Raw genomic sequence first — 22,584 nt, forward strand, 5'->3', positions numbered from 1 at the left:
AGCAATTAGCAGCAAAAACTGAAACAGACTGGAAGGCTGGGTTGAGTCTAGGATTCTGTACTTAAGGGATCCTGTCACTTTTTGACAACATTTATTATATTACAGAATATTGTTGATAGACCAAAGTGAAATAACCATTTCTTTTAAGAAGCTTTGATTCCATCAGAGCAAGTTTCAGGGAGAATAGACATATAACCATATATAAGGAAATAGGAGGTCATTTGGGGAGAGAGAGAGGGAATATTTATAATCCAGGAGTAGGGCCTTTGTGTATTTGATGAGTGAGGCTTCAATGAAGAAGAGTATTCTAGGAGATGACATTGTAGGTATTGAGGACAGATTCTAGGAAGATAATGGAATCTGAAATTCATTTTCATATCTTGAATTTCTGGATTAGCCAGTATAATTTCACTGGAATGTAACAGACATGAAAAGAAATACAAAGTGAGTTGAGAGAGGTAGATGAGAGCCATACTGTAGAGGGTTTTCAATGTCAGGCTGAAAAATTAATATTTTATCCTTGAGGCAGGAGGAAGCCAGTAATGGTACTACTCTTCTATGGTATCCCTCCCAATCAATGAGAAATTGTAGAACTGCGATTACAGCTTTAAAGTATCTGTTATTAGTAATGACATCACTAAGGAAAATGGTGAGCTAAGCATATACTCTAACACTAGGACCTTGTTTAAGGGTGGGAGGCAGGGAAACTTTGATCATTTATGCAATGGGAACTACTTCTTTATGTGATAGTTCATTGTTAATTTATTACATATCTAAGACATTAGTAACAGTAATATTTGATATGTAAGCTTTTCCCCCAATTGAAATGTCCTTTTCCTGAAATGTATCAATGTTGTTGATTAAAAAAGTTTTTCAGCTTTATGTAATTAAAATAACCTATTTTGTCTTTTGTGATGTCTTGCAGCACTCATTTAATTAAGAATTCTTGCCCTAGTTAAAGTTTCATTGCTTTGATAGGTACTTAGTTTCCTTTGTTCCTAACCTTTTTCATGGCATGACCATTGACATTCATGTCCCATAATCATTTTGATACTATTACTGACATGGTACAAGACTATTTTATTGTCATAGTATAAGTTGTTCTAAATCTAAATTTATGCTAAGCTACTTTTCAGTTTTCTCAGTGGTTCTTATCACAGGGAGTTCTCTTCCAAATATTTTGTGTTCTCAGGTTACTAATTCAGTTTGGAGTTCCACTCACCTGTGTGTCTATTTTCTACATATTACCATAATTACTGTTTCAGCACATTCCATATTTATAGAGGGAATGCTTCGATACTTATGCTATTAGGAGCTTAATCAATGCATTTTTAATTGAACTGATTGTACAAGGTAATTTGGGAGCTCTCTGTATTTATATTAGAATCATATAATTTTTCAGTATCCTTGAAATCATTCAGTCTTACAGAAAGAAGTAAACTCATATTATTCCAGAAAAGCATTAACCCTCTTTATATGAAATTTCAGTAAAGACCTTTGCTTTGAGTTATGTCAACTGGCTATTCAATATGAATGTACCAGGGAAGACTCAGGAGCCACAGATTTAGTAGCAGGAACCCATAGAAATGTATTATGAACCTGGTATAGTTCTTCCCTACATCCAAAGACTCCAGCTTGCAAGGAGTAGGAAAGGAGTTCTGAAGTAGGTGGGTGGAAGAGGGGGGAAAAGGTATTTTAGATAGGTAGGTACTATGATTAAGGCATGAAGACAGCAATATACACTATATATGAAGGGTAGGAAGAATGATTCATATTTTAATTTTTTCCTTCTTTCTTGAGATTGAAAATTTCTTGACTATTTGTGTATAATCTGCTGAAAAAGTAACAAGTTATTAATAATTTCCTTTTTTTTTAATTGTCTAGAGCTTTAAAGCTTGGATACCTCACTCAAGACATGATTGATGACTATGAACCAGCATTAATGTTTACAATTCCAAGATTAGCCATTGTATGGTAAGTATTAGGCAGTATTTGGATGGTTTAGCAATTAAATTTCATATCTTTGAATAAAGCAAATTGTTTTATGGAACTATGGTAATATGGTGTATAAAATGACAGAACCCAGGATTGTTTAAGGGCAATATTAAATAATAGCCACATTTTGCATAGAATTTTGTGTTTTTCAAAGAACATTTACTTATATTTTAATATTTAATCTTTTCAACAATGTTTTTAAGTAGGGCAAACATTATTAATCCCATTTAAGAGATGAAGATAATAAGGCATAAAAAACTTAAATGACTTACTGAGTCAGCCAGCTCATTTTAAGAATACAGCCAGAAACAGAAGCAAGCGTTCTTGATTCTGACTTGAATATTCTTTACATAATGCTAAAATACACCCTAAAAGATAAATTACCACTACTTTTTTTTAAAGCATGAATTAGGGAATGAAAGGCTTTTTAGAATATTGCTCTTTTGCCATCATGTTAAATTTTTAAAATTGAATACTTGATGTTTTATGACAAAGATGGATAGTTAGGAAAGAACTTGAGTTTGATCATACAGAGCTTATAGACTCTGGACAGAGTCCTCCAGATATTTCCATTGTAGGACTTAGCATGGAACACAGTTATCATCAGTTTGCAGCCTGCCCAGAGGACAAGATCAGGGACAAACAGGAATCTGCTGCAGGAGTCCCAGAGGGAGTCAAATCTCAGAGCCTATAGAGCAATATAGAGTTGTCTAAGATAGCAAGTTAAAGGTACCCTGTTGAAATTGAAATCAGGAAGTACAAAAACACTGAATCGTGGTGCTGACATATACACTGCAGAGATTCTGGATCAATTATACTAGGAAGAAGCAGTAGTGAGAATTATTCTGTCTTAAAGCTCTCATTTGCCAAATCTGATGGCCTTCTCTTAGTCTTCCTCCTTCTCTGTAGCTTTTGTCCTTACTGAACACCCTTGCCTCTTTGATGTTCTTTCTTTTCCTTTTTTTCTGTAGTTTTTCTGTGGTTTTGGTTTCACACTTTTCTGACTTCCTGCTCAGGCTTCTGTGCAAGATTATTGTTAGTATCTCACACTGACTGGATGTCTTCTCAGGTTCTTTTCTCCATCACTTCCCTTTCCCTTCTCTTCTCACTTCTCTCTTCTCCTCTCCTCTTTTTTCCTCTTCCCTCCTCTTTTCTTCCTTCCCTAATCCCCTTCCTTATCCTCTCTTCTCTTTTTACCCCCTCTTTCTCAGTGACCTGATCAGCTCCCAAGGGCTAAATTAATGTCTCTTTGCAAATAAATCCCATCTATGTGTATAGGTAGACATAGACATAGACATACACTCCCATGTGTGTATGTGCATTCTAGCCTCCTGAACTCCCTCTAGGTTCATAAAATCAACAACCTGTTGAATATTTCAGACAGGTTGCCCTAAACCTATTCCCTACTCTTGAGTCCCTTGGTTCTGTAGAGGACTGAACTCTCTGGCCTGCCCCAGATTGCAGCTTTGTCACTCTTCCTAGCTTCCCTTGGTGTCCCCTCAGACATCAAGGAACAGCCTGCTCTTGTTTTTTCATCCATGTTTCTCCCATGAGTTCCCTTCTCTCTATTCACATGGCCACCACCTCAAGATTTCATGTCAATAGCTTCTTAACTAGTCTCCTTGCTGCAAGTCTCTCCCCTCTCTAACCTCTCTGACACACAGCTGGCAAGAGGAGCTTCCTGAAATTTAAGTCTAACCACGTCTTCTTGTTATGTTGAGTTGTTTCAGTAATGTTCAATCTTCATGATCCTTTTTGGGGGCTTTCTTGGCAGAGGGACTGGAGTGGGTTGCTGTTTCCTTCTTTAACTATTATAGCTGAGGAAATGGAGGCAACCAAAGTTAGAGTGCCTTGCCAGAGACCATGGTTAGTCATTGCCTAGGCTGAAATTGAACTCGGATCTTCCTGACTCCAGGCCTGGAACTCTATCCTCTGTACCATCTGTCTGTCCCCTCAACCATTCTCTTGCTTAACAAACTCAGTAGCTCTGTATTACCTCTGAAATCAGTTACAGATCCCCTAGTTTGGCTTTTAAACCCCTCACAACCCACCCCCAAACTACCTGAACATCTTGGTATATATTACTACTTCTCTTGCACACTAAGGTCCAGACAAACTGGCCAGGCACACATCTAGAATACCCTTCTTTTGCACCCACAGCCTCTTACAATCCCTGTTTCCCTCAAAATTCTATCCCAGTATCCTTCAATATAAGACCTTTCCTGGTCTCTCAGTCACTACCCCTCCACCAATTTTTTTTATTTTGGATTTATTTTGAATATATTAGATACAGCTGGATGGATGGATGGATGGATGGATAGATAGATAGATAGATAGATAGATAGATCTATAGACGTAGAGAGATATAGTCTTCTCTGATAGAATGTAAGCTCCTTCAGGACAGGGACTGTTTCATTTTTCATCTTTATAGCTACATAGTAATTGCTTTCTAAATGTTTGTTGTTTGACTAATCTAGTTAATCTAGCATTTGTAAAACCAATAAATGCGAGTCATAAAACTGTGTTGAACCTAGGGAAAAATTATTCAGACAGTTTTGTGGCCAACAAATACAGCAAAATTTTTAACATCTCTTATTGTAAAAAAAAAAGAGAGGAAGAGATAAAATAAGGAAACCTCCCTACAATACCACTTTCTTCCTAAACACATCTCATTAGTGAAAGAAGGTGAATGAAGAGGACAGCTGGCATGCCTGGCTACTCAGATAGTTATGGTTCTGGTAGTTGGGATTTAGCAGTCAAGGTGTTTCTTTCTCCCTACTGAAAAAAAAAAGGTCGTATTGTAAACAAATATGGTCATGGAATTAGTTGAGATCATCTTCCAAGAGATTGGAAGAATCCTTTAATTTAGAAGTTATGAGTTTATTCAGGATCAGGGCTACTTTTCTTTCCTATTCTCTCCCACAATATAATATGCAATATTACTTACTTCATTGTTGTTGCTAATGAAGAAGGAAAGATAATTATCAGTTTCCTTAAGCTTCTTAAGCAGGTGTAGTATTATTGCAGGTGCAACCAATAAATAAATTTGTAGATATAGTTTTTCAGACCAGTTTTAGGAAGAACTTGCTTCTAAAAAAGATACAAATGCAACTAAATATTCATGAAGCTTCACAATCATATTCATGTTCTTTTCTTTTTGGGTTAATGAAATATTTTAGAGATTAAAAGAAAATAAGACTATGGCTCCATTTCTGATTCTGGAGGCTTTAAAATTGTTATATTCTCATTCATATCTTTTTGCCACAAGGCAACAGTGAAACAGTTCTTTTGTATCTTTAAATTATTATGTTTCCTTTTCCTCAGGATTCTTTTTTCAAAAAATACAAAACAAAAGGTAGTGCCTTTTTTACTGCAGTAGAGAAAATGTAGCTTAATACCTTATTTAAACTTGAAAAACATCATTTGTCTGAGGTAATTTTTTAAAAAAATTAAGCATTTCTATATGAATATCTTCTGTTTTTATATCATCTACATTTCCTGATGTATCTTTCCCCCTTAGTAAAGAAATCCATCCTTGAAAATAAAGAATAAAATAAGAGGAAAATAGCTCAGCAACACTAACCAATAGATCAGAAAAACCTGAAGTTACACATTGTCTTACACGCCTATACCTCTCTCCTGCAGAGAAGTTGGAATGAATGGGGCAATTCAGGAGGGAAGGGCAAGGTGAGAGTACCTTCTCTTCTCTCTTCTTCAGGACCATTTGAGCATTGTCATATCACATTTTCTATTATTTTGTTGGGTTTTTTTTTTCCCATTTCCATCACCATAGTCATTATGTATATTGTTTTCTTGGTTCTACTTACTTCATTCTGAGTCAGTTTATATAATAAATATTTTTCTATTCTTTGTATTCATCATAGTCAACATTTCTTATTTCTCAGGAATATTTTAAGGTGATTTTTCAAAACTCTCTGGTAATTTTGATTGCAGAGTGTGGTCTTGCAGACATGAGCAGCCTTAAAGGTAGCTTTGAATTTAGGTGAATGTTGCACTTTTTTAGAGGTGGGTCAAACTACATGATATACTTGTCTTATCAGTTGCATCAATGCAAAATCTCATTTTCTAACCAGATTTTTTCCTTTAAAGTCAATGAAATTAAATTATGAGAAATTAAATTAAAAATATGAGAATTTCCTCCCCCACCTTAGTAATCTACTTATAATAGTAAAGGAATTAGTAAGTATAACTTTTTAATATAAATATTTTGTTTTACAATTATATACAATAGTAGCTTCTACCTATCAATTTTTGGTAAGGTTTTGAATTTTACAATTTCCCCCCCAACTTTCTTTCCCTCTCTTCAACCCCCCCCCTCCACAGAAGGCAATCTGATAATCTTTACAGTTTCCATGTTCTACATTGATCAAAATTGAATTAGTTAAGAGAAAAATCATATCCTTGAGGAAAAATAAAATTTGAGAGATAGCAAAAATTGAAGGTAATAGATTCAACTGTTTAACCTCCACAGTTCTTTCTCTGGATACAGATGGTATTGTCCATTGCAGATACCCTAAAATTGTCCCTGTTTATTGCTCTGATGGAATGAGCAAGTCCATTAAGGGTGATCATCACCCCATGTTGCTGTTATGGTGTACAATGTTCTTCTGGTTCTGCTCATCTCACTCAGCATCAGTTCATGCAGTTCTTTCCAGACTTTTCTGAATTCCCATCCCTCCTGGTTTCTAATAGAACAATATTATTCCATAGTTTTTTTTAAATAGATTAGTCATTTATCTGCTATCACTTTAAAAGTTTTGACTTTCTTCTTAGTCCTAAGGAAGCACCTTTTGACTCTAGCATCTTGAGATTATATTCAAGGACCTTAGCCTTAGACAAGAAATGAGTTAAATAAATCCAAGTGGTACTCCTCTAAAATAAAATATGTCCAGATAAATGCTTGGGACACAGTATACTAAAATCAGCCAAGAACCTGGTTTAAAACTCTGGTTTCAAATTCAATCTGAAGCTGGAACATGTTTTCTTTGAATTATCTTTTCATAGTATTCATTTTCATAATTATTCAGTGTCAATAGGGAAAAAAAGCCATGAACCTATTGTTGTAGAAAATTATTTCATATACTTTTTAAAAGGTTTAATCTTACTTTTATTGCTATCTTCTGCTTTTACAATACATTCTTTTATGAATATAAACTTCTAGTGGGCCATCCCTATAATAAAGATTTTAAAAAGAGAGTGTGGGGGGGAAATAGTAGTTGAGCAAACCTAGCCAAAATATCAATGAACAGGGGTGGCTAGGTGGTGCAGTGAATAGAGCACCGGCCTTTGAGTCAGGAGTACCTGGGTTCAAATCCAACCTCAGACACTTAATTACCTAGCTGTGTGGCCTTGGACAAGCCAATTAACCCCATTGCCTTGGAAAAAAAAACTTGAAAAAAAATCCAAAATATCAATGAATATCTTCATCTCATATCAAAGGAGGTTAGTCATGTCCTATTAAAGAGAGAATTTGTATAGACAGAAAAAAAAGTAAGTTTCTAGACATTTTTACTTTATTTAAATTAACACTTTTTAAAAAAAATATACTAAAACCAGGCTTTGTAGATATAAATTTATTCCTTTCTTGGCAACATTTTTGTCTATCTGGTTCATATTTTTCTCAGTTCCTCCTTTATTATCAGTAAATATTCCTCAGTATTTTGACTATGTTTTATTCTAGAGCAGAAGGGTTTGGTTCAGTTTTTTATTCATGTAAAACTTCCTTTAAGCATGACCTATCCCCAGAAAACTCAAAACCCATTTTCCTTCTGATTGACCAAGGCAGCCAGAAATCTTAAATATTAGGGCCAACCAGAAAATAATTCCTTTATTTATTCTGTGATATTAATCTCTCATTTCATTTTTTGGAGGAAACAAGTTAACATTAAGTAAAATATGCCAACTTCAAGGCTTGAATGGAGTCTAGATTTTGAAGAAAAGGCAGAGGGTAAATGAATATCAAATAAGAAATGGCAGGCCTGGAAGCAAATAAGGTTATATTCTGAGGATGGTACAATTTATAAAGTAAGATGAGGACAAAGGGCTCAAAGTAAGAAAAAAAGAGAGATGTCCACTTAAATTGCTTTGTAAGACTTAAGCAATTACTTTATCTGATGAGCAGACTGCTGAGAAGAGAATCTATGAAATTATAAATTACATAAAACTATAATTAACATTCTCAGTCATGCAGAAAACAATTTTTTATTAGAGATGCCCTGTAAAATGGCTATTAGTAGAGTTTTCTAACCTTTAGAAATATGTATTGAATTCTCCTAATATCCAGGTTAATGAAAGCAAGCAGCATGTTATCTCTTGAAAGTTCACTCTGTTTCATTTTTATGTCCCCAATACCCACTCATGTCTAGACAGATGAGCTGAATTATGGGGTCACCTCCTGGGATGCACTCATACAGCAGCTAAGGTTGTTAATAAGGAAACTTGTAAGAGCAAAGATTCAAACAATTACAGGTTGGGAAGTTTCTCCTTTTTTATTACGGGTGCTTTTTGGACCAACAACAAACCAGGGAGTAGTTAGAAGAAGAGAAAAAATGAGATCAGAAAGGGGGCCATAAGTATTGGAAGACTAGGCTCTTTTGACAACATACCTGAATATCATCTAGTTACTATCTCTGCTATTTGTCTTTTATGTTCCAAGCTCTCTTGGATTTCTGATTCTCAGACACTGGCTGCAGCTCAAAGTCTTCTCTCACTTGGCTTCTTTATCCCAATATAAGGAATCTTACTTGAAACAGTGCTGCTAGTATTTCTTTGAATGAAGGTAATTCCAGTTCTCCAGACCCATGGAAAATGCTTTGGAATTGTAATCCAGATGACCTGGGTTCAAGTCTCATCTCCAGTCCTTTCTTCTGTATGACTCTGGAAAAGTGACTTTAAACATCCAGTGCCTCTTCCTAAAGGGTTGACTGTAAAGAAAATAACTTACACCATTTAGACATATTTGATATAATTTATATATAGTTATTCTATGAGAGTATTTTGGCATGACTTGTTATTAGACATCCCTTTAATTTTTTTCTAAATTGTTCTAAAGCATCTGATTAATAAATTTCTATAATTTTGTCAGTTAAATTAAATATCAGTTTGACTGTACTTCTCATGACCTATATTTTCACCTTCTTTAAAAATAACAGTGGCAATTTGCTGATGTAGTAAAAACAGCTGCATCTAATCTCCTGTCAGACACTATGTAATCCTGGGCAAATCATGTAATTTATCTGAACCTCAGATCCTCATCTTTAAAAATGTGGATAATAGTACTATCTCATAAGGTTATTAGAAGGATCAAATTAGATAAAAATGTATTTAAAGCACTTTGCAGCTTTTATTGAACCATTCATATTGTGAGCTTTCATTTGCCACTAGAATGTCTTGCTTTGTATTCTAATTTTTCTATAGATTTTCTTAAAGTACAGGCTTCATGATGTCTATTCATTCCCCTTTTTTATATTACCAACTCCAAGATAATGCAGTTACTTTCTATTCCCATTTTCTACATCTCCAACTAATTTTTCCTACATTGGACCAGATTTTCAGGAATGATTATTTCTCTTGTTTTCTTTATCAAGTGGAAGATGAAATTGTCATTCACTCTCCTCTCTCTCTCACTTTATCTTTTTCTGTTTGCTCTTTCTTTCTCTTTCTCTCTCTAAGAATACCTTATTTTATCTATGAAAATTAAATTTCAGTCTTGGCAGATTATCTCTTAGTCACTGTAAACTTAATAAGGCTCACTAGTAAATGTATATTTCATAAAACATACCAAAAGAAATGTGGAGAACTTCAGGGTCTCCTTCCTTAAAATTTCAACATTCTTTGACTAGATCTACTCATATCCCTTTTCTGCCAAGTCCTTCTTTAAATTTAAATTCAAATTTAAATCACAGGAAAAATTGCCAGCAGTTTAATCTTTTAAATTATACAGTAAAAATTGAATACAATCAACAACAGCAGAAGTCAAGGTGTGTGCTGTTTCTCTTCAGCTAGATATCACAGATGATAGTCTCACGTTAGGGAGTCAACACCAAACTTGAAAATAATCAACAAAGAATTTTCTTTTATTTCCAAACTCTTTTTTTCTTCAAATGAGCCATTACATTTCTAAGGAAAATAGTCATAATGTAATCAAGTAATATCTAATGAATCTTTATTACATGCAGGGAACTGCTTTGGCTACTTTGGTACAGTAGAAGGTAAAGTCCTCCTCTTTATAGAATTGACAATTAAATGAAAATAAAAGACACTCTAATACTAGAATTAAATCCTGTGTACTAATGTGATAAATTATGCAGATATTTTTCATGAAGACAACAAGACTACCATGACCATTTTTCTGTTAGATTTACTATTTATGACTGGAAAATAGAAAGCAAAGTTTCTCAATCATTAAAATGGAAAATTATATATGGTAATTTGTTTGAAAGATAGAATCAATAACATTTGAGAATGTTTCTGTAATCACTTTTTCCATGTGTCCTCAGAGATCTCTGGGGACAGATATGATCAGTCTGGAGGTTCTCCCCTTCATAACTTCTCTCTTATATTTTTTTCTTTGAAGGTTTCTATGAAGGTTTGTGACATAAGTAAAATAAATGGCTCATATAGTTTATTTTCCCAAAAAGTGGATAATTTAAATGAAATGTTATAGTCTCATATTTGATCATTTTAATTCTCATTCAGATGTATTTGTATATTTAATGTTTATTTTTACTGAAAGCTACTGTTTGTAGTATTTTTAAGTAGTTAGAAAATTCTGATAAATAGGCAATGTGGTATTGTAGAAAGACCATTGAATTTGCATTTAGAAGACCTAGCATGAAATCATCATACTTCCACTAATTATTTGGGAGACCTTTGGGCAAATCATTTAACAAACTTTCTGGCCCTCAGTTTCTTCATCTTTAAGATGAGTACTTTGATAATCTCAGAGTTGCTAAAATACTTTTTTAAATCATAAGGTTCTAAATGTGAACTGTTATTATTACTCTTTACTTCAAAAAAATTTAAAGAACTTATAATATAGTCTAAAGGATTTTGTTTGTCGTAGATTGTTATTTTGGTTGAAGGAGTCTGATAATTTTCTTTGTATTCACCAATGATGAAGTCATCTCACAAAAATGAAAACTAGTAGCCAGGGACCATTCATAAGGATATAAATCCACAGAAGCATTTTGAATATTATTTTAGATGTTTATCTTGTATATTTTATTTATTCAGTGTTCATATACAATATAGGAACTTTTGTATCTTGAATACAGTGGGCTTGTAGTTTACTCTGAAGGACCTTTGAACCTGGACCGTAAGGCAGAAGATATGTCTGAGCTGTTTAGACCCTTCCACACTTTGCTAAGAAAAATAAGGCAAGTAGTAATTGACTCCTCTTTCCTCAAGTTATAATTTTTTTCCCCTGAAGTGAGAATGTGTGAAATTATCAAATAAATCAAAGAGGTTACAAAAATGGGCTTATGCTTAACAATTTCTTTATCATTTCCTTTTACTTTTTCCTTCACATATGCCATTTTGTTAACCCAGCTGTTACTACCAACTGTCTTTATATTAGCTTTGGCATTTTCAAATTTTCTTTCATGTTGTTATTGGCAATTTTATTTTGCTTTTTTATATTGTTCAAATATTAACTTGCATGATTACCCTAGTTTTTATAAAGGAAATTGAGAAATCAGTCTCAGAAATAAATTTTCATTTTCTGTGAATTGTGTAACTATTTTATCCCAATAATATCTTTTAGGTTTTAAACCTAACTATTTTTCTTACATATTTTATCAACAGAAAAGAGAGATACATTATGACATTTTAAAAATTATTGATTTCCTTAATGGCAGTTTACATGTAGGAAAAAAGCATACTATTTCATTTATCTAATATGCTATTTTACATTTTTCCATAGCCTATAGAATGACCTCTGTATTACATTATTATGAATAAACAACTCTAACCCACCTTTAGATTTTTGCTAATGACCTATATTTTTACATTGATCTATAATTAAAAGTCAAGAAGATTTTTTTTTATTGTAAAGTACTTCACAAATGCTAAAATCAGTCACTTTTTTATATGTTGTTTGCACTGGAAATTTTATATCATAGAAGCTATAAGTAGCTTCTATTCTAAGTCTACTGTTATTTATTTGATAACTTTTACTTTAGAAATGAGCCTCCTTTATGTTAAATCTTTTATTGATCTCTTTTCCTTCTATTTCTAATGCTAGCAATCCATCAAACCTAGGAATGAAACTGTAATCAATGCCTTGAATTTTATTTTCTGTAAAGTATTTCAAGTGCATTAAAAAGGGGTCCATTAACCTCTTTTATAGAAACATATGCTGAATTCTTTACTAGTAAAACTGAAAAAGTCATTGAATTATTTAAATGCTTAAAAGTTGCCGGCTGAATTGTTTACTCCATAGTTTGCTTATTACCAGTGTTAAGTAAAATGGGGCTGACTTCATTCCTATTTCCCCCTTTTAATTATCACTCTCTCTTTTTTTTCATTAAATTTAATTATAGGATTATATGCAGTTATTTAGAGTGCTTTAAACTTTCAATTTTTTATCTTGATGGTGTAGTTATATAATTAACATGAAATTTATCTTTGAGTCCATTGTTAGATTAGCCTTTATTTCACTGTACAGTTCTTGAATCTTTTCCTGAGGTTTACAGATCATTAAAATTAAATATTTTACCATAAGCTTTCTGAAATTTAACTTGCTAGTACAGTGCTTACATATATGATTTATTAGAAACCATTTACTGATAAAGGACATATGCTGACAATATCTAGTGCTTTAGCAGTTTGACTAGAGAAACATTTTATTTTGAAAGTTTTTTCTCTTACAGAACTAGCCTTATAGTGATTTGAAGTTAATCTAAATACAACCAGATTTCTTATTCTTTTGAGTTGGTAGCTGATCATTTAGTGAAATAAAAAGCCTTACTTTGCTTCTTTCATGGAAAGAAAACAAAAATGAACAAATGAAGTTAATTCAAGTGATTGAGAAATAACTAGTTATTAACAATGGAGAAAATGATGCATTTTTTTAGCCTTAGGAAGAGAACACCTAATTATAAATAGTAATAATAGTAACAATGACAGTTACCATAGAATCTCAGAGTTGGGTGGAACTTTAAAAGCCAACCTGTATCTGAACAAGAATTCTCTCTTACAACTTGCCTGAAAAAATCTTCTTTTAACCTTTGTATGGAGTCTACTAATGAGGGAGAACTCACTGCCTACCAAGTCAATCCATTCAAATTTTAGGTAGTACTCCAAGGGGGGAAGTGAGTTCTCTCTTCATTCTTAATCTCATTATTCTTTACCACTTTGGAATATTTGAAATTGTTGAAATTGTTCCCCTGTACTATCTCCTTTCTCTTTCTTTCTCTCTTTTCCTTCTCTCTGACTGATTTCTCTTTTTCAGTCTCCTTTGTTATAGATTATCCTCGATAATTTGCCTCCTAACTTTAGGTATAACTGAAAATATATATACACTTTCTAAGTGATCCCATTAGTTGTCACAGGTTCAGTTATTTTCTCTGTACAGATAATGCTCAGCACTATATATCCAACCATAAATTTCCTTCTCATCCCATCACCTCTCCTATTGGACATTTTGAATTGATATTCCTTACTATAGGCATCTCAAACAACATATCCAGGAAAAAAGAACTTAATTGTCTTTCTCCACTCCCACAAAAAAGCCACCTCTTTTTTGAACTTTACTATTTCTGCCAAGAATTTCATCATCTGGGGGGGTGGGAGTAGGGAAGCAAGATTGGGGGGGGTGTAAAATTCAAAATAAATAAAATCTTTCAAAAACAAAAAAAAAGAATTTCATCATCACCATTAGTATGGTGGTACTAGTAACATCACCTTGTCATCTCTTCCATTCATAAAAACTCAAATAGTAGCATTCAGTACTAAATCATGAGTACAGGGTGGGGATTAGTGCCCCTGCCTGGCCCCTTGTTCTTGACCCAGGCTAGCTCTAGGCATATAGACAGGGACTGAATCTCTTATATCATTGACATTAAGAATTTACTTTTGCTTTTAATCATCTTTATAATTTAATTTAATAATTTATAATTTAATAAGAGCATTCCTTAGCCTGAGAAGTTAACTTTTAAAAAATTAAGAATTTAAGAAGCAACTTTAGTATGGTAAAGATAGCACTGGAGTTGTAGTCAGAGGAGTTCAATTTGTTTACTCTATGAACTTGGACAAGTATGCATCTTTGGACTATAACCCTTCTCTAATTTCTGAATCCACAAAGAATAGAGAGAGAAGAAAACATCAAATTTCTCTTAGCACCAAAGAAGACTCAGAGATTTTGACCACTTGCACAGGTTTCTAACTTTGTGTTCCCTTCTCTCCTTAGCCTTGGGTTTCAGCTTTTCCTTATCATCTTTTCTGTAAGGCAAAGAGTTTCTAATAAAACCCACTTTATAATGGGCTTGGTGATGCTAGTAACATCACTTTGCCAATTCCTTTTCCTGGGTCATTCTGTGAAGCATTGTCTAACAGTAATCTTTGACAAGCAGTTTCCAGGACAATAATCCTTATATATAAGGAGAGCTATAGTACCAATTTTACTGATAAGAAAATTTGTGCTGGGAAAGAAGTTTCCTACAAGGATAACAAATCCAAAAAATATTAGGATGAAATTATAGGTGGATGTAGTTTGACTTTTATTTTAAGCTTGGAAAATTGCTGACATTCTCTGTGGCTTTGAGATCTTAATAGATGTTTTCACACCTATTTAAATCTTTAAACAGAGTTAACAACTCAGTCTGGAATGGTGACAAAGCCACCATAGCTGCCATTTTAAATAGAAGCATTGCTGGGATCCTGAAAATAAACTGAGGTTTAGAGTATGGTTCCAGGCATTTGGCCAGAAGATCTCTATATTTCCAGCTCCAGTTCAGCTTCTCACAATACATTTTTCTGTGTTTAAAGAGATACCTCTTTCCCCATCTCCAGGTCAACCTAGTAGTTTTCCATTAAATTCATTTGAAAAGTTTCAATATAAAGAAATATAAAAATCTGGGTCACAAACTATAAAGAATATGTCCTATGCTGTCCTAGAAAATCATTCTGGAAATAACCATGCTCCTTCTTTTCATTGAATACATTACTTATACTTTCTTATACATACTTATACTGTCAATTTCTCATCTACCAATTCACTTTTACCAAATCCTTAAACTAAATTCACTTCTAAGGAATCTGCATAGATTAATTCTACCCTATCTTTCCTTGACTTTTAATCACTTTTACACTAAAATTTTTAGTTTTTTTATAAGGGCATCCCTTAGCTTAAGAGATTAACTTTTTAAAAATAATTAATTTAAGAAGCAACTTTGGTGTGCCAAAAAGAACATTGGATGTGTAGGGAGAGAACTTGAATTCACTACTGCTTTGAAATTAGGTATGACCTTCTTCTTTCTGGGCCTCAGTTTAGTCATCTAAAACAGTTTAGCCATCTAAAAAATGAAGACTTAAACTAAATGATCTTTTAAGTTTTCCTTTTTAAAAATATATTTTATTGTTCCATTTTGAGTTCCAAATTATCTTTCTGTTTCCCTCCATCCCAGCTGCATGCTAGATAAGGTCAGCATTTGATACAGATATTTTTGTGAAATCATACAACACATGCTTCCAAATATCAGTTTTTTCCCTCTGGAGGTAGGATAGCATCTGCTTTCAGGTGTCCTTTATAGTTGACTTGAATATTCATATTACTCAGAATAGCTTAGTCACAAATGATATTGTTGTTACTGGAATACAATGTTCTTTCAGTTTCACTGTTTATTATTTCATGCATATTTTCCATGTTTTTCTAAAATCAAACTGCTCATCATTTCCTACAGCACAATAGTATTCCATAAATTCTACTATAAATTCTCTGTTCTACAAATAAATCATAGTGATAAGAATTATTGATATGTCCTTGGTGTAATGGTGAGTAATGCCAAAGTTAGATAATCTCAGGTGACCAAGTAACTTGTTGTTATGTCAGTGTTTTGATAGAACTGTGGTTCCATCAACATTGATAAACCTCCATTACAATCATTGTTCATATATTCCTAAAAATCTTCATGGGTTCTATGTGGCATTTTGAGGACTTTCCTCTAGATCTCTTTTTTTGTTGTTGTTGTTAAAAAGTTTTCACTGAAATAACATTAAACATAAAAACAATTATATTGTTTAATAATTACTTCTTTTAATTACTTTTAAACAAATGCAAAGATTCTTTGTCTCTTGAAATTGCATTGGAAATCCATAATGTACAATAGTTATTATTTATTCTCTCTACATGATCATCTCATATTTTCCCTAATCACACAGTTCTCTGATTATAGATTATCCTACTACTTTTCTTAATGGTTTTTCATAGGTATTTATTGTCCATTCATACTCCTACCATAAATGTGAGTGTATATGTATAATATCTATATATATATATCTATATATCTCTCCATAGCACTTCTAATGATCTTATAATTTTTATCATATTATCTATGACTTTCAGCCATATAGCATCATTGTTGGTCTTTGCTAGTATTTTATTTAAAATATTTCATAGATATTCATTAGAGAAATTGGTCTATAAATTTCTTTGGTTTTTCTCTCTCCTTGGTACCAAAACCATATTTCTGTCACAGTAGGATTTTGATAGGACTCCTTCTTTGCCTATATTTTCAAATAATTTATATAGTATTGGAGTTAATTTAATGGAGTTCTTTAAATGTTTGGTAGAATTCATCTGTAAAATCCTTCCTATCCTGGGGATTTTTCTTAGGCAGTTCACTGAAGGCTTGTTCGACTTATTTTTCTAAGGTAGAATTATTTAAGTATACTATTTCCTCTTCTGTTAATCTGGGAGATTTACATTTTTGTAAATAACCATTTCACTGAGATTGAGATTAATTTTTGACATATAATTGGGTAAATTACTTCCTAATTACTTCTTTGATTTCAGCTTCACAGGTGGTGTAGTCACCCTTTTGAGATATCATGTTTTAAGCTATCTGTTTTATTGTTTCTACTCTCCCTCTCCCATAAAACCAGTTCTTAGTCTTATTTATTAGTTCAGTGATTTTTTTTACTTTCAATTTTATTAATCTTTCCTTTGATTCTTCAGAATTTCTATTTTAGTGTATAATTGGGGATTTTTAATTTGTTATTGTTTTTAATTGCATGATCAATTCATTGAACTTTTTTCTCTCTTGTATTGGTTTATACATTTAAACGTATAAATTTTTCCATAATCATTGCTTTGACTGCATCCCACAAAATTTGATATTTTTGTCCATTTTCATTATTTTTAATGATTTATTGATTGTTTCTATGATTTGTTCATTCTTTAGGATTTGATTACTTAGTTTTCAATTAATTTTTAAATTTATTATTCTAAGATCCTTTGTTGAATGTAATTTTTATTACATTATAGATTGGAAATGGTGCATTTAATATAATATCTTTGTGAAAGTTTCAGGCATGAACTTCTTTCTATTCCTATTCAGCTTTCTCCTGACATCTATTGTATCTAACCTTTTTTCTTTTTTCTTTTAGTTTTTGCAAGGCAGTGAGGTTAAGGGGCTTGCCGAAGGCCACACAGCTAGGTAATTATTAAGCATCTGAGGCTGGATTTGAACTCAGGTACTCTTGACTCCAGGGCCAGTGCTTTATCCACTGTGCCATCTAGCCACCCCTTATCTAACTTTTCTAAAATTATATTCTTCTTTTTAACTTCTTTTTTATTTTATCATTAGATTTGTCTATTTCTGAGAGTGGTTAATTGAGGTCCCTCACTTGAATAGTCTATTTCTTCCTATAACTTAACTAACTTTTCTTTTCAGAGTTTGGATGCTCTGGGGCATCTAGGTGGTGTAGTGAATAGAGCACCAGTCCTAGAGTCAGGAGGACTTGAGTTCAAATGTGTCCTCACACACTTAACAAATTACTTAGCCACGTGACCTTGAGCATGTCACTTAACCTCATGGCTTTGCAAAAAAAAGACAAAAAATAATAATAGTAAAATGAAAAAGAATTTGGATGCTTTGTCATTTGGTGCATATATGTTTAGTATTGATATCACTTCATTTTCTGGAGTACATTTTAGCAAAATGTAGTTTCCTTGATTATGTCATTTAATTGGATTAATTTTTTAATTTTGCTTTGTTTGAGATCATGATTGCTACCCCTGACTTACTACCTTTAGCTGAAGCATAATAAAGTATACTCTAGCTCTTTATTTTAATTGTGTATATCTGTGTTTCAAATGCATTTCTTGTAAATAACATGTGATTAGATTATGCTTCCTAATTCATTCTGTCCTCTGCTTCTATTTAATGGGTGAGTTCATCCCATTCATATTCATAAATTTTAACTGTGTATTTCTTTCCATCCTTTTTTCTTATATTCATCCTTTTCTTTCTCTTTTTTTTTACTCTGTCTCACTTCAGCAATTTATTTTGCTTCTGACCACTACCTCCTTTAATTACCTTCCCTCCTTTTCTTTTATCCCCTTCACCTCCTATTTCCCTGTTGGGTAAACAGATTTCTATACCCAACTGAATATGTTAGTGCCTAAGTCTCTTTGTTTATTCCCTCTTTGAACCAGTACAAATGAGAATGAAATTCATGTCTTGCCTGACACCGCCCCCCTTCACTTTCTTGTCTCTTGTAAATACTCTTCCTCATCTACTTTTTTTGTGAAATAATTTTCCCAATTCTTCTTCTTCTTTCTCCCTTCACCCAGTGCATTTTTGAGATCCTCTTGACATAGTCAACTCACATCCATATCTATGTAAACTACTTTAAACTGTCCTAATAACAATAAAGTTCTTAGGAGTCATATGCATCATCTCATAAAAATTTAAATAGTTGACACTTATTAATTTCTTTATGATTTCTTCTTCATGTTTATCTCTTTATGCTTCTCTTAAGTCATATTGAAATGTCAAATTTTCTATTCATCTTTGGTGTTTTCATCAAGAATGTTTGTAAGTCAACTATTTCATTAATGTCCATTTTTCTGAAAGGTTATACTCTGTTTTGCTGGGTAGGTTTTCTTGGTTTTCATCAGTTCTCCTTTTCCTTCTAAAATATCATGTTCCAAGCTATCTGATCCTTTATTGTGGTAGCTTCTAAAACTTGAGCAATTCTGACTGTGGCTCCATGACATTTGAATGATTTATATCCTACTATTTTCAGTCTTTTCTCTTTGACCTGGGAACTCTGAAATGTGATATAATCATCCTGGGCATTTTCATTTTGGGAATTTCTTTTAGAAGGTGATCAGTGGATTCTTTTAATTTCTGTTTTGCTCTGTTTCTAAAATATGGGCAGTGTTCCTTTATAATTTCTTGAAATACAATTTTAGGCTCTTTTTGTTTTCTATGGCTGGCTTTCAGATTGTGCAGAAATTCTTAATTTATCTCTCCTTAATCTGTTTTCCAGGTCAGTTGCTTTTCTAATATTTTACATTTATTTCTTTTGGACTGTTTTATTATTTCTTGATGTTTTATAGAATCATTAGCTTCCACTTGACCAATTCTAATTTTTAAGGCATTATTTTCTTCAATGAGGGTCTGTACCTCTTTCTGTTTAAACTCTTTTGCTTTTGGGGGAATTATTTTCTTCAGTATTATTTGTTCCTTTTTTCCCCCAAAGTGTCCCCCTTTAAATAATTTTCTTGCATTGCTCTCATTCCTTTATCTATTATTTCCTTTAGTGAGCTTGATTTTTAAATCTTTTTTTGCTCCATTTTTATCTCTTTCATTAGCACTTTTAGGAATTCTTTTTGGACTTATGTCTAATCTGAATTTTATTGGAGTTTCTTTTTTTTGCAGTATCTCTCTAATAAAGTCATATTTCTTTTTTTTTAATTTTAATAGTATTTTTTCAATAATACATAAACATAGTTTTCAGCACTCATTTTTATAAAATTTTCTCCCTCTATCCCTTCCTTCTCACTATCTCAAGCAATCTGATATAGGTTATACATGCATAATCATGTGAAACATATTTCTGTGTTAGTCATATTGTAAAGAGCAATCAAAACAAAAGAGAAAAAAAGAGAAAGGAAAAACAAAAAAGACTGTGAAAATAGTATGCTTCAATCTGTATTCAGACTCCATAGTTCTTTTTCTGTATGAATGGCATTTTCTATCACAAGTCTTTTAGAATTGTTTTTGCTCACTGTATGGTTGAGACAGTCTTCTCTTGGTCCCATTCACTTCACTCAGCAACAGCTCATATAAACAGTTTTAGGTTTTTCTGAAATCCTCCTGCTCTTCATTTCTTATATAACAATAATATTCCATTATATTCATATACCACAACTTATTCAGCCATTTCCTAACTGATGGGTATCCCCTTAATTTCCAATTCTTTGCCACCGCAAAAGGAGGTGCTATAAACATTTTTTACATGTAGTTCTAAAGGTATAATTTCTAAGATATATAGACCTGAATAATATTTATAATAATAAAAGCCATTTAGGGAAGCTAAGTGGATAGAGCACTGGCCCAGGAATCAGGAGGACCCAAGTTCAAATCTAACTTCAGACACTTAATAATTACCCAACTGAAAAAAAAGAATAATAGCCATTCCCCAACTGATAAAGGGTCAAAGTATATAAATAGGCACTTTTCAGATAGAGAAATTCAAACTATTAAGAGTCATATGAAAAATGACTATTAACTAACAGAGAAATATAAATTAAAACTTCTCTGAGATATTGCTGCATACTGATAAGATTGAGGGGCAGCTAGGTGGCACAGTGGATAGTGCACCGGCCCTGGAGTCAGGAGGACCTGAGTTTAAATGTGACCTCAGCCACTTAATGATTACCTAGCTGTGTGGCCTTGGGCAAGCCACTTAATTCCCTGTGCCTTGCAAAAACCGAAAAAAACCCAAACAAATATACTGATAAGATTGACTGAGTGAACAAAAATGGAATGTTGGTTGATCTATAAATTGTTCTAACCCTTCTGGAAAGCAGAATTTTTGGAACTGTGAGCAAAAAATTATTAAGCAGTGCATATCCTTTGACTCAAATGATTCAACTGCTAAATTGATGCCCTAAAGACAGCCCAGAAAGAGGAAGGGACCCAAATATTCAATAATATTTATATAATCTCTTTTCGTTTTGGCAAAGAATTGGAAATTTAAGTGGTAGGTACTGCCCATAAATTGGGGAATGACTAAACAAATTACAGTATATGAATGCTATGAAATAAATGCTGTTGTGCTATAAGACATGATAAAATTTCCTATTTTGGATTTGTATGATCTTATGTAAAGTGAAGTGAGCAGAGCTAGAATAATACATTATAACAGCAGTGTTGTGAAAATAATCAACTTTGAAGGACTCTGATCAAAACCAACTTCATTCTAAAGGACTCGTGGTGAGATCTGCTGACCATCATCAGATACAATGCTGTTGGGCAGCTAGGTGATGCAGTGGATAGTGCACTGGCCTTGGATTCAGGAGGATGGGAGTTCAAATTCAGCCTCAGATACTTTCCACTTACTAACTGTGTGACTTTGGGCAAGTCACTTAACCCTGATTGCCCTGCATGTAGGGCCATCTCCAGTCATCCTGATTCATATTTGGCCACTGGAACCAGATGGCTCTGGAAGAGAAAGTGAAGCTGGTAACTTAACACAATCCCCTCCTCACTCAAATTCAATTCACGGGCTTGTCATAGCATCACCTCCTTGATGTTGTGGTCTTCTTCAAAAATGAAGAACAAACCTTAGAAAGCCGTTGCAGTATGAAATGTTTTGTCTTTCATTGATATTTGTATGATATACTTATTGATCATCGATTTTGTTTGTCTTGCCCTCTTATTGGGTGGAGATGAGGGAGAGAAAGAGAAGTTGATTGAAAACAGAATTGAATTTAAAGAAAAGGAAAAATAAAGAAATTGTGATTTGAATAATAGTAATATATTAAAAAAAACACTTTTGTAATATTTGTCCAATCTGAAAGTTATGATGGGCAGCTATTTGATATATTTCAGATAGAGCAATAGACCTGGAGTCAGAAAGAACTGAATTCAAATTTGGCCTCAGCTACTAACTGTGTGACCCTGTTTAAGGCACTTGACTCCTCTGATCTTCAATTGCCTCATCTTGAAAATGGGGGAAATAATAGCCTCTCAGGATTGTTGTGAGGATCAAATGTTATTTATAATAATCTTTTTATAGCTTAAAGCATTATGCAAATGCTAGTTATTATTATTATTACTTTTTTATTCATCTGTATGGCATAGTTTAACCAAAGCCATCCTTCAGTCTGTTGATTTTCCTTCAAAAAAGATACTTAAGCCAAATCTTTTTGCATTTTACAAATGCATAAAAACCACCTTTAAGGTAGTATTTGCTCCACTAATCCAAATGCTTTTGATTTTTGTAGTAAACAAAAATAAGCACTCTTCTGTCATTTTTGTGACTGTAAAAATGTGGTCTGCTGTAGAACAATGATTACAAAAGCCTATGTATTCCTTTTACATACTTTCCTCA

General features: G+C 32.9%; 1 protein-coding gene across 1 annotated transcript in view; it reads left to right on the forward strand.

The window, feature by feature from the left end:
* Positions 1–22,584, forward strand: part of LOC141518158 (lateral signaling target protein 2 homolog) — a 170,245-nt gene that overhangs the window by 50,525 nt on the left and 97,136 nt on the right. The window contains exons 5-6 of the mRNA XM_074229916.1: positions 1,885–1,974; positions 11,292–11,393. Coding sequence (XP_074086017.1) covers positions 1,885–1,974; positions 11,292–11,393 — 192 coding nt within the window. The remainder of the gene's footprint in view (positions 1–1,884; positions 1,975–11,291; positions 11,394–22,584) is intronic.

This window comes from Macrotis lagotis, chromosome 3, assembly GCF_037893015.1.
Source record: "Macrotis lagotis isolate mMagLag1 chromosome 3, bilby.v1.9.chrom.fasta, whole genome shotgun sequence".
NCBI lineage: Eukaryota > Metazoa > Chordata > Mammalia > Peramelemorphia > Peramelidae > Macrotis > Macrotis lagotis.